General features: G+C 40.1%; 2 protein-coding genes across 9 annotated transcripts in view; one reads left to right on the forward strand and one right to left on the reverse strand.

Annotated features, from left to right (window-relative positions):
- Window positions 1-7,628, reverse strand: part of LOC124000176 (lysine-specific demethylase 2B-like) — a 46,135-nt gene extending 38,507 nt beyond the window's left edge. For 4 of the 5 annotated variants that reach the window (XM_046306373.1, XM_046306371.1, XM_046306372.1 and 1 more), the window contains exons 1-6: window positions 3,743-3,918; window positions 3,007-3,151; window positions 2,064-2,142; window positions 1,867-1,913; window positions 1,093-1,271; window positions 894-1,000 (exon numbers count right to left, since the gene is read on the reverse strand). In XM_046306373.1, coding sequence (XP_046162329.1) covers window positions 894-1,000; window positions 1,093-1,271; window positions 1,867-1,913; window positions 2,064-2,142; window positions 3,007-3,151; window positions 3,743-3,775 — 590 coding nt within the window. In that variant the 5' untranslated portion in view covers window positions 3,776-3,918. Of the gene's footprint in view, window positions 1-893; window positions 1,001-1,092; window positions 1,272-1,866; window positions 1,914-2,063; window positions 2,143-3,006; window positions 3,152-3,742; window positions 3,919-7,496 lie in introns of those variants that run through there. The other variant, XM_046306374.1, reaches the window with a different exon arrangement.
- On the forward strand, window positions 2,826-6,552 carry LOC124000177 (calcium release-activated calcium channel protein 1-like). Of its 4 annotated transcripts, none has more exons than XM_046306376.1 (4): window positions 2,826-2,965; window positions 3,071-3,183; window positions 4,813-4,978; window positions 5,282-6,552. In XM_046306376.1, the coding sequence occupies exons 3-4, from the start codon at window positions 4,865-4,867 to the stop codon at window positions 5,840-5,842; spliced, it is 675 nt and encodes a 224-aa protein (XP_046162332.1). In that variant the 5' UTR covers window positions 2,826-2,965; window positions 3,071-3,183; window positions 4,813-4,864; the 3' UTR covers window positions 5,843-6,552. The 4 variants fall into 4 exon arrangements, with proteins under 4 accessions (XP_046162332.1, XP_046162333.1, XP_046162331.1 ...); XM_046306377.1 differs by having other exon boundaries at window positions 2,877-2,956; XM_046306375.1 differs by lacking the exons at window positions 2,826-2,965; window positions 3,071-3,183 and adding an exon at window positions 3,311-4,637.
- Window positions 7,629-12,854: the final 5,226 nt, after the last annotated feature.

A 12,854-nucleotide genomic window follows, 5' to 3' on the forward strand; every position in this document is an offset into this window, starting at 1 on the left:
CATCTGCTGAACCTGTGAGACACTCACATAATCACACACACAGATCCCCAGCCTATTGCACAGCAGTTTGCGGCTCTCTTCTGGACAGAGTGAGCAGACCCTGGGCTATAGAAGCCCAACATCCCACTACAAAACACCACTCACGATCAATCACACCAGCCCTTGAGCGTCTCCATTAAAGACAGGGTAAATAAATCAAATGACATGGTAGAGTACTCCCGACATCTCTCAATCTGAACAGCTTTTCCCAATAAAAGACAGAGACGTACCCGACAGCTATTCCTCTCTCTGACCCGGTTCGCTCAGGACCACCCCCCACCCCACCCCCCATGCGCTGGTCACCGACCAGACAGGAGAGAACTGCTCCGGATTTTATTTCTGCCCTGCACCATTAAGTAAAAAATAGAGAGGAGTGAGAGTAGAAGGAGAGAGAATATTAGAGTGAAAGAGAGAGCTAGAAAGAGAGAGGGGAAGAGTGAGGGTAAAAGGGAGGGCACAATTGGCTCTTGAATGCCCTCTATGTCATAATGCTGGTAGCGGATTGGCTGAGGAGGAGCCATGAAGTCACTTCGGCATCCTGTGAAGAACCGCCCTCTACCATGAAAGAGCCCTGCTGCCTAGCAACCATCTAGAACCATCAGAGGAAGTGAATGACAGCAAGGTGCTAAAAGAGAGAGGGCAAAGGGACTTTGGAAAAAGGAGGATTAAGCTAATATTTCCTCCCAGCAAAGCAGCAATTTTCTCACAGCTTTTTAAAAGAAACTTTGGCATGTGCTTCAGTGTTTTCCTGTTATGTACAATCAACTGCATTTTTGTAACAGGTCCACACCTCAAAAGTAACTTTGACATTGCACACAATAACTAACTGAATTTCTAAAAGATAAATGACTTACTTCTGTACTTTGGGGTACTTCATCTCTGAGATGACATTAGTGGCTTCAGTTTGTCTTTGTTTCAGTTTAAGGGGCCACATGTTGTCCACCCAGTCCACTAGATCCACCTATAAGAGAGAGTTGACAGTTGGCATTCACTGTCAAATTTGCCCTTGTTCATAATGGATAAATGAATCAAAAACTGGCGGTGCCATCTTACCACAGTGGGCCTCTTGACGAGGTTCTCCAGTTTGGTGTGGCTGAACTCCAGGCTGATAACATTAAAGAGTTTGTCCCGCTCCTCCTCAGGCGTCTCATAGTAGCGGGCAAACTGGGCCATGCTCATCTCAGAGCCTTTCTGAGTGCTCACGTCCATCACATCAACGGCACGACGGCTACCTGCAAACACAAACACCGCAGTCTTAACGTAAACCTGAAGACTACCATGTCACATGAGAGATCCTATTAGAGGTCATTTAGTAAAAAGTGCCATTTAACTATAACTGATTTCAGTCTGACTTTCTGTAATATAGATGGATGGGCCTATGTGTATTGTGTCTGCACTGGATATTTCTGAAATGCATCTTGGTAAAGTGAGTCATCTAATGTTTGTTCCATAAGTGAAAGAACCCTGCATTAATATATATAATATATATGCCATTTAGCAGACGCTTTTATCCAAAGCGACTTACAGTCATGTGTGCATACATTCTACGTATGGGTGGTCCCGGGGATTGAACCCACTACCCTGGCGTTACAAACGCCATGCTCTACCAACTGAGCTACAGAGGCTTTAAAAAAGTTTCCATCAACACCCACACACTTTTTGACTTGACACCTTTTCCGGCAGCATGCTTTTTATTCATCAACAAATGCAGGGTATTGTTGAGTACAGTGTGGGCCCTGCTGTCCAAACTAAATGATGAGTCTAAGAGAAGTATTTATGCAGTGAAAGGAATATGTACCATGCCTAATATTTAAAAGATAGACTTACCAACCAAACCCTTAATCTCACTGACAGTGAACTCCGGGTCTGGCATTCTGTATTTTTTCAAGAATGAAGTCAAGATAAGCATATTACCTTCAAACCATTCCACAAAACCTAATATTTAACCAAGGCAAACAAGAACATTTAATAGGCTAAATAGTACTTTATTGTTCACACGTCTTCATATTGTACTCATCTCTCACCTGAGCCCCAGTCCATCTTTGGCTTTGAAAATAAGAGGGGTCTGAAGTGCTTCTCTTTGAACATACTCATAAGTGAAATCTGAGAAGAAGAAAAGTGTAGGTGTTCATTATATCTTCACTCCGCACATGGTACAGTAGAGTACAATTTGTGTGTGTCTCAATGGCTGCGTTTAGACAGGCAACCCAATGTTGGTCTTTTTTCCCCACTAATTGGTATTTTGACCACTCAGATCAGCTCTGAAAAAGATCTGATGTGAAAAGATATGTTGTGGTTGGTCAAAAGACAAATTAGTGGAAAAAATATCACAATTCAGCTTCCTGTCTAAACACTGCCATAGATGTATGAGGACATCCTGCACAAAGACTAATTAACCAAATGGAACTTCTCCCCTAATGTGTGTGAATGCAATGGATGAAAAGGAAGAACATTTTAAAGGCCCAATGCAGACATTTTTATCTCAATATCAAATAATTTCTCTGTAATAATTAAGTACCTTGCTGTGATTGTTTTCAATAAAAATGCAAAAAACAAAAAAAATACAGTAGCTTCGAAGCAAAGAACAATTTCTCAAGCAATCATTTTCCTAAGACTGTCTGGGAGTGGTCTGAGTGGGGAGGGGCAAATGGGAAAACTAGTGTTATTGGCAGAGGTTTGGAATGCTCTTTCTTATTGGTGTATTAACTAATTTACCACTTGGTGATGTCACAAGGCACACCACAACTCCATCCTACCAAAACAGGCTGAAATTTCAGGCAGTCTTTTCAAACAGCTCTTACACTAAATGGGCATTATCACAGTATTATTCCAACCTCAGTGTAGAAATATATTAAATACAAGGAAATTACGTTTTTGACTGCCCTGGCCTTTAAGCGTGTCCACCAGTGAGGGGACAGTGAGTGTGGTAAACTAAAATTATGAATTAAGCATTTTATTTTAAATTACCTTTGCCGTCCATCAACTGAACGAAATGTCTGTTGTACGAATTGCTAACAAGTTTCTCCTCCAGATTAAAACCCCTGACATTTGCAATTTCTTCAACGTCAGAGAAGTCCTCATTTTCGTCGTACATTGTCCGGCAGATGGAGCGCTAGTAGAGGAATGAAAATACAGGTTATAAAAGTAGGAGACAATATTTATCACGTCTTACCAATAATGTTCTCAAAATACTTGAGTATACAATGAATATGCAAGTATAGCTTTGAATAAGGGCGGTCGTTTCAAATTAGAAAAAGCATAGGCCAGGCAGTACATTATCTTATGTAGGCTCGAGAGAGATCACAATAAAACAGTGGTGCACGTGGCTATGCTGTATTTGTGGTTGTAGGTGGGCCTTTAGCTGCAAACACCTTTTACAGATGATTAAACAATGCTAGTTAATAATCTCAATCGTTATGTCCAAGACAAACATTAACATAACGTGCTAAGATGCACAATAACAACGGTACGCAAAAGTCTGAGTGGGCTTGTGAATGACGTCTATCATTTTCCAAATAAAATATAGCCTAAGTAACTACATAAAGCTGACGTTTGTCAAATTTGAACATATGACATCTTCTGTTCTGAGGGTCAATGAAATGATGATAAGCTAGGCTACCACTGATATCTCAGCTAACCTAGCTAGCTAGTCCAGTTAAAAGCGAGGCTAGCTATGCTAGAATAGGGTAATAATGCTACACACCAGCTTGCGTCCAGAATCTGCACCAGCTTCCATGATCTGAGCCCTTGCCTAGTGTATCTGTTCAGCCCTTCATTTAAAAAATTATAATAATCACATTTAAACTAATTATCACTGCGTTTCGACTCAACTAAGTGGTAACCATATTTGTTTTGTGCTGGATAACGTCACCGACAGAATCAAAACATTGTTGGACAACGTCATGCGTCACCTCCCACACTACTTATTCTTCACGTCAACTATGAAAATAGTTCTGAATGTATAACAAACAAATGCTATTACATTTATTTATCCGACTTTTTCGCGGTCTGTCATAGACCTGCAATTGCATGCACAACAAAGGCTGCTTGGAGTCCGCATGCATGCTCGCTCGCTCTAGTTTAGATCCCTCAATATGGATATATTGCATGCATGTACGCTATTGGGCACAATGGTCAGTGGGAACATTGTCTAAAATTATTAAATTGATTTTTGCAAATTGTTAGTTAGTAGCTAGACATTTGTATCAACGTGTCATGCGAATAGCTCAATTATAATCATCCACTGTCGTTCAAATTATTATAAATAATTTGCAAGTATAACTGACACTTTGGTTCGCATTCTTCACCGGCATACGTTTCAGATAGCCAGGTTCTATTTTCCACGAATGGCCCTGCATGACTGACTAATGACAGTAACCAAATTATTGTACGCACTATAAATATCGTTTCAGAGTAACTAGTTACAATGTGAAAGTTTAAAGTATTTCTGTTTGTATGATCCAACTAACTTATTATGAATAGGCAGAATTGTGCGTAGTTTATTTAGCTTCGCCGCAATGGCTTATGGGTGCAGCCAGCTCGAGCGAAACAGCAGGGTCTAGGTGTTCGGTTCAGAGGCGCTGCAGAAGAAGTAGACGGTATGAAGTTTAAACAGCGTTATGCTTACAATACTTTGTCATTATTTAATGTCAACATAGCGCTAACGAAAATCGATTGAAAGTATCTGAACAGCTGCCAATTTCTACATCAATTTATTTGGACACCGAGGATGTTATCTCTGGTTTTCTAACGCCTATCGTTATTATTATACAGCCACATACGTATCAAACCACGCCTGTTCAGTCTATTCAATTTCATCGGCACAATGAGTCTGAACGAGCATTCATTGCAAGCACTGTCTTGGAGGAAGCTTTACTTGAGTCGAGCAAAACTGAAGGCTTCCAGTCGAACGTCTGCTCTACTATCTGGGTTCGCTATGGTAAGGAATACTCGCCCAAAGATGCATTGCAGCAAAGGCAAGTCTTTGATGTCCATAGCATGATTACGACTAGGCATCATCCAAAAGCAGAATCCTTGTGTATTCATCTCATGTTGTATTGATTCTTTGCACCCCCTAGTTTTGCATTGCAGTTTTTCTTCATTTGGAAAGATCATGTCTGGATGGAATTTTGACAGCACGTTTTTCCCCCTTTATAGATCTCTAGTTCCAGACGGTCTGTCTTGAATGCTATTTTTTTTTCTGATACATTTAATACTGTTACTATCCCTTTCTCCTCTCTAGGTAGCAATGGTGGAGGTTCAGTTGGACACAACCTATCCTTACCCACCTGGTCTCCTCATTGCATTCAGTGCCTGCACCACTGTGTTGGTGGCCGTTCACCTTTTTGCCCTGATGGTTAGTACCTGCATCCTGCCTAACATTGAGGCAGTCAGCAACGTTCACAACCTCAACTCAGTGAAGGAGTCTCCACATGAGAGAATGCACCACCACATCGAGCTGGCCTGGGCCTTCTCTACAGTCATTGGCACCCTGCTGTTCCTGGCTGAGGTTGTACTCCTCTGCTGGGTCAAATTTCTACCCATTAGGCCTAAGAACCACAACCCCAACAATGGGACCATATCTGCAGGTGTGGCTGCTGCCATCACCTCCACCTCTATCATGGTGCCTTTTGGCCTGATATTTATAGTATTTGCTGTACATTTCTACCGTTCCCTTGTCAGCCACAAGACAGACAGGCAGTTCCAGGAGCTGGAGGAGCTATCCAACCTGACCAGGCTGCAGAATGAGCTGGACGGCAGAGGGGAGTCCCTCATGCAATCCCCCAGCTCTCAATTCCCTTAAAGACTGACCACTCTGACAAGATAGATATCTCTACCACGACAATAGTTTTGCCATTAGTTTGACATTGCTATTAAAAACACAACATAATTTATATGAAAGTGTTGTGCTACACACTGTTTGAAATGTTCACATTTCTAGATTTTTTAACTTGCATATAACTGTAAAACTATGCCACTTAACGCATGTACGCATTTTCAACAGAAAAAAACACCACTGTCTTAACTGGCACTTGGAGCATTGTATTGTGGACAGTTAAAAAATAAATAATCCATTTACCTTGCAGGTAATAATGCATGGGGCTGAAGAGGGCTCTCATTAACAATCTATTGTGACAAGGTAGCTTGCTTTATTGTTATGAGCACCACTGAAGGTCTTATGGTGTTTTCAAGACAACTCTGAACCTCGTGCAAGTTAAAATTTGCGTAGAGCTTCCTATTGGACGATTCTGATATTTTTGAAGTGGGAAACCCATTCCTCATCTTTCTACAATGAGTTTCCAAGCAGGAAATGTTAGTTCAGAGTTGTCTTGAATGTGGCATTACTTCTGTAAGAGGTGAATATGTTCTGATTTTACTTTTTAGAGTTAACGTTTGATATTAAATGTAATCGGCCTCCTTAAGTTATTTGTAGTCCAAATGTTACTGCATAAACTCACAACAGTTTACTACTATGTAAACAATTTGTTATTGAAATAAACATTTTGTACCGTGGTTGTCTGAACAATGTTTTTGTGACATTGAAAGGCTATTTTCACTGCTGCTTAAACAGTGAATACAGAAATGAACTGCACATATTCTTTCTCAACACAATTTGCTTCGTAAAGGGTGTTATGTTTAATGTCCTGTCAAAAGTGCACACTCTGACTTATTTGTACATTGAGTTGGTAGGTCTTGGTGATTATAGAAAAGTTTGGTCATACGCACATAATTAAACCTTTTGCTTTTTGTTTTGCTTCAAGGATATAATTAATACCTCAAATTGCCATTGGGGAATGATAGACAGATGGCGCTGTGACCTCATTACAAGTCTGATCATGTTCATCGGTCCTGTTTCAGAGAAGTAAAGTTATTAAGATCTTACTCATGATGATATGCTCTCTTAATTTAACAATTAACTGCATTTTACTACGTGTCCAGAGATCAACAGAGATGAAGCACAACAGGAGGGTGGTCCTCCTGTTGTCCTTCTGTGGGATGTCCTATTCACTGTGGTATGTTGACTGTTTCCATTAAAACTGATTTTACATCCAACAGATGTACCTTAAGCAGAGAAAGGTGGTATACCTCACCATACAGTGAATTGATCATCACCCTGGGTTCATATACATGTATATTTTATGTGTTCTTTATTTTTCAAATAATGCAGCCTGAAGCAATTACTTATTTTGGAAGTAATTTAAAAGTATTTTCAAATACCTGGGTTTAATGCATGGAAGTGTATTTGAGTATTTTCAAATGGCTGCCAATACTTTCCAAATACATTCCAATATTAAACTACTTGTCTTAAATATCAGAATACTTTGAAATGTGAAAGTAATTGAGATATTTGAAATAGTATTTGAACCCTGGTCTGATAGGGTGCACAGCACAGCACCATACATGCAACACCCAGTAAAAGACAAACTTTTAAATGCTTCAAAATACAAAGTATGTACCTTAGGAGTTGTGTATGTTGTGGTTGTTGCCTCTTCTCTTCCAAAGTCCGACACTGTTCCACATTTGGCCACTCGGTCCACCCAGAAGCCCTCATAAAGCTGACCTTTGTCCAGGTAAAATAACTCCCTTCCCTTGATTCCCTAATTTGTGTTGAGGCCAATCTCAAAACCTGACATCCAAATCCATGCAATTCCAAACCAAATTCATTCACGTTCTACCAAATACATGTTTTATGAAGTAATTGCTGTTGCCACAGTAACAGACTTGTGTGCAATATTTCGTTCTTGCAGTGTTTCATTTAATTCCAGACAAATTGTAAAAGTTAGGGACAGCTCATCTACACTAATAAAGATGCACACAAATGTAGGCTACAATTGCTTAATATACCTCAACTCTCCATTTGCACACTGGAAATCAACTTTGTCTTGAATGCACCCGTGGTGACAGTCATGGGACTTCCATGTAAGATAATATGCCCCTACCTAGACGAAACATGCCCTGTCCGTGATGTTTGTCTTCAGCCATTCTCCCTCAGATACAGTATAGTGGGAAAGGAAAAAAGTGTAGGTCCTATAGTTACATCCTTATTACTCTCTCTCTTCTCTGTATACATCAATGAGATCGCTCTTGCTGCTGGTGAGTCCCTGATCCACCTCTACGCAGACGACACTATTCTGTATACTTCCGGCCCTTCTTTGGACACTGTGCTAACAACCCTCCAGGCAAGCTTCAATGCCATACAACTCTCCTTCCGTGGCCTCCAATTGCTCTTAAATACAAGTCAAACTAAATGCATGCTCTTCAACCGATCGCTACCTGCACCTACCCGCCTGTCCAACATCACTACTCTGGACGGCTCTGACTTAGAATATGTGGACAACTACAAATACTTAGGTGTCTGGTTAGACTGTAAACTCTCCTTCCAGACCCATATCAAACATCTCCAATCCAAAGTTAAATCTAGAATTGGCTTCCTATTTCGCAACAAAGCATCCTTCACTCATGCTGCCAAACATAGCCTTGTAAAACTGACCATCCTACCAATCCTCGACTTTGGCGATGTCATTTGCAAAATAGCCTCCAATACCCTACTCAACAAATTGGATGCAGTCTATCACAGTGCAATCCGTTTTGTCACCAAAGCCCCATATACTACCCACCATTGCGACCTGTACGCTCTCGTTGGCTGGCCCTCGCTTCATACTCGTCGCCAAACCCACTGGCTCCATGTCATCTACAAGACCCTGCTAGGTAAAGTCCCCCTCACCATAGCATCTCCCACCTGTAGCACACGCTCCAGCAGGTATATCTCTCTAGTCACCCCCAAAACCAATTCTTTCTTTGGCCGCCTCTCCTTGCAGTTCTCTGCTGCCAATGACTGGAACGAACTACAAAAATCTCTGAAACTGGAAACACTTATCTCCCTCACTAGCTTTAAGCACCAACTGTCAGAGCATCTTACAGATTACTGCACCTGTACATAGCCCACCTATAATTTAGCCCAAACAACTACCTCTTTCCCAACTGTATTTAATTTATTTATCTATTTTGCTCCTTTGCACCCCATTATTTTTATTTCTACTTTGCACATTCTTCCATTGCAAAACTACCATTCCAGTGTTTTACTTGCTATATTGTATTTACTTTGCCACCATGGCCTTTTTTGCCTTTACCTCCCTTCTCACCTAATTTGCTCACATTGTATATAGACTTGTTTATACTGTATTATTGACTGTATGTTTGTTTTACTCCATGTGCAACTCTGTGTCGTTGTATCTGTCGAACTGCTTTGCTTTATCTTGGCCAGGTCGCAATTGTAAATGAGAACTTGTTCTCAACTTGCCTACCTGGTTAAATAAAGGTGAAATAAAAAATAAATAAATAAATAACCTGTTGAAAAAAAATTAAGAGAAAAATGGAGAGAACCAGTCACGGTCCATGGGTCTAAATGGTGACGCAGTAAAATATAATTTATGCTTGATCCGAAAGGTGGTCGGGGGCGCGGTATGGATGGTGTGACGCAATTGCCGAGCCTCTTGAGGCATACAGTGGCCAAATTGAGCTCTGTACCGCATCGCGGTGCATAACGAAAATGTTTTAAGAATGCAGAGGGATCCGTATAGGTCCGCATTGACATGATTGGTTGATGGTAAGTGGGGGCGGGAGGTCTACTATAAACACAAACTCACTTCCTTGACAACTTCCTTCAAAACAGCTCTGCACTGTTCCGTGAAGCGCAAGAAGTGTGAATGCCCTACAGAGGCCATATCACCCTAAATGCTGCACGGCCAATGAAGATGGAGGGTTAACGCCTTTAAACCTAGGTCTTTAAACCTAGGCCTAATACCTGATGTGTGCAAAATCTAGGCTATGTCATGCAACAGTAGTACCATGCGTCTTGCTCTCCAACTAATCCCTTGTGTATTCATCTCCATAGACTGAATAAACAGCATCTTACATTATCAGAAAAAAATATTGTAATCAGATTGGATACTTTTGAAAAATTTGATGATTACTTCGAGGATTACTTTTACATTCAGAAAGGATGTTTGCGAGAAATAAATATGACACTTCTGTTTTCTCAATGACATTCAAAACAGTATTGAAAAAATGCGAAAGTTTAAATTTGTTCCACCTGAACGAGTCTGACCACAAATCAGAGCCAAATACGATGACACGCCAAATTAGTTGGATCAATCGCGGGAAAAGAGGCTTACGGATTGTGGTTGTTGTGGATGGCTGTTCACAAATCTAAAATGTGTAGCTGAACCCATAATGGTTCAATTCAAGAAGTTTAAGATGCCTATCAATCATTGTTTTTTAAACCTGTGGACAGCCAGTCAAAAATGCTCTCTTGTAACAGCTGCATAGTGCGGATCCAAGCCTATGGAATAAAAGTGGGGCTTTAATTGTTCAATCCAATTCATGCTGATAAAATAAATCCATAGGCCTAATGGACATATGCTCAAACTCGCACACTTTTGATAGACTTAAAAGGGTCAATCTGTAGTTGCTACATCCATTTTTGGACTAAATTATATATCAATTGGTCCTTGAAGAATATAACTTCTGAATGCTAACTTATAAAATAAAAACGTATAAACTGTCACACTCCATGAGAACCCAAAATATAAGCTTGTTTTGCTCCAATGTTTGTAAACATTATAAATGACTATAAGACTGAATGGTATGGAACGCCGTTTGGGTCTTTGAGTGTCAAAAAATATACATGTCAAATAACACTATTTGACGTGTCTAAGCATGTTGACCAATCAGGACCCGAATATGACTGCACGTCACATAATTTAACTTTTAATTTTTTACATAGTTATTACACATTGATTACACTATCACTCGTATTTCATGTCACAATGATTCACCAATATCTATGCTATTGTAACGGATGTGAAATAGTTAGCGGTGGTGCGCGCTAAATAGCATTTCAATCGGTGACGTCACTTGCTCTGAGACCTTGAAGTAGTGGTTCAGCGATGGGTAACGATGCTTCGTGGGTGACTGTTGTTGATGTGTGCAGAAGGTCCCTGGTTCGCGCCCGGGTATGGGCGAGAGGACGTTCTAGAGTTATACTGTTACATTGGTGCCGTGACCCGGATCACTGGTTGCTGCGGAAAAGGAGGAGGTCAAAAGGGGGTGAGTGTAACGGATGTGAAATAGCTAGCTAGTTAGCTGTGGTGCTCGCTAAATAGCATTTCAATAAGTGACGTCACTTGCTCTGTAGCTCAGTTGGTAGAGCATGGCGCTTGTATCGCCAGGGTAGTGGGTTCGATCCCCGGGACCACCCATACGTAGAATGTATGCACACATGACTGTAAGTCGCTTTGGATAAAAGCGTCTGCTAAATGGCATAAATTTTATTATTACCTTGAACTAGTGGTTCTTATTTGATTAATGGTGGTCAGACCCACCTATGTGAAGCTAACCACAATAAAGATTAGCCACAACAGTGGAATTTGCTGTTTGCTTTTTATTTTATTTTATTTATATTTTATTTTTTACCTTTCTTTTACTAGGCAAGTCAGTTAAGAACAAATTCTTATTTTCAATCACAGCCTAGCTTTCAACATAAAGGTCTCTCAATGAATGTCAAATGCAAATAATATAAATAGTGGAATCATGCCATACTGAAATAGATCATGCTAAACGAGGTTGAAATGTTCTTCAACAAATTCAACAAACGTTTAATTTGACAAAAATCTGTTGAAATCACACTGGATCTATTAGACTTTAGAATTGCATTGGAGGCATTCTTATTTCACTGTACAGCTTCTATGGATTGGGTTATCAGTCTACTCAGTGACACCCAGAGAACATTAGCATCGTAGCTCTGAAGAGGATGTTAGAAAAAAATATATTGGGTATTGAGTAGACTGATAACCCATTTCATTGATCCCCTATCCTTAGGTAAAGCTGTACAGTGCAATATGAATGTCAATACACACACTTTTGATTACTGTCCGGTATTATGGTCAAGTGCAGCAAAGAAAGAACTAGCAAAGCTGCTGCTGGCTCAAAACAGAACAGCAGGCATTGCCCTTAACTGCGCATACAGAGTTAACATCAACATGCATGCCAGTCTATCCTGGTTGAGGGTTGACGATAGATTAACTGCTTCTCTTCTAGTTATGAGAAGTATTACTGTAATGAAAATTCCAGATTGTCTGCATAATCAAATAATATTCAGCTCAGACACCCATACATACAGAAAAAGGGTTTTATCTGAGCAGCTAACCGATCGCTGCAGCTGTACATAGTCTATCGGTAAATAGCCCACCCAATTTACCTACCTCATCCCCATACTTTTTATATTTATTTACTTTTCTGCTCTTTTGCACACCAGTATCTCTACCTGTACATGAAAAACTGATCATTTATCACTCCAGTGTTAATCTGCAAAATTGTAATTATTCGTCTATCTCCTCATGCCTTTTGCACACAATGCATATAGACTCTCTTTTTTCTGTGTTATTGACTTGTTAATTGTTTACTCCATGTGTAACTCTGTGTTGTCTGTTCACACTGCTAAGCTTTATCTTGGCCAGGTCGCAGTTGTAAATGAGAACTTGTTCTCAACTAGCCTACCTGGTTAAATAAAGGTGAAATAAAAATAAATGTAAAAAATACCCCACAAGACATGCCATCAGGGGTCTATTTACAGTCCTCAAGTCCAAAACAAATTCAAGGCCACACAGACACACTAACATACCATTTTTTAAGTTTTTTTGTATTGTTTGTATTTCATTGTATTTTACATTTGTGTGACTATCCTTGTGTATCAGTGTTATATTACTTGTCATGTTTTGTGTTTTTTTTTGTGGAATCCAGAAAGAATAGCTGCT

Source organism: Oncorhynchus gorbuscha, linkage group LG16, assembly GCF_021184085.1.
Source record: "Oncorhynchus gorbuscha isolate QuinsamMale2020 ecotype Even-year linkage group LG16, OgorEven_v1.0, whole genome shotgun sequence".
Taxonomy (NCBI): domain Eukaryota; kingdom Metazoa; phylum Chordata; class Actinopteri; order Salmoniformes; family Salmonidae; genus Oncorhynchus; species Oncorhynchus gorbuscha.

Bases quoted from the DNA above. Each gene is read 5' to 3' on its own strand.
- LOC124000177 (XM_046306375.1), top strand. From the start codon at position 4,564: ATGGGTGCAGCCAGCTCGAGCGAAACAGCAGGGTCTAGGTGTTCGGTT. The intron at 4,638-4,812 runs GTATGAAGTTTA...ATTATTATACAG, and splicing joins CGCTGCAGAAGAAGTAGACG to CCACATACGTATCAAACCAC. The intron at 4,979-5,281 runs GTAAGGAATACT...TCTCCTCTCTAG, and splicing joins TACTATCTGGGTTCGCTATG to GTAGCAATGGTGGAGGTTCA.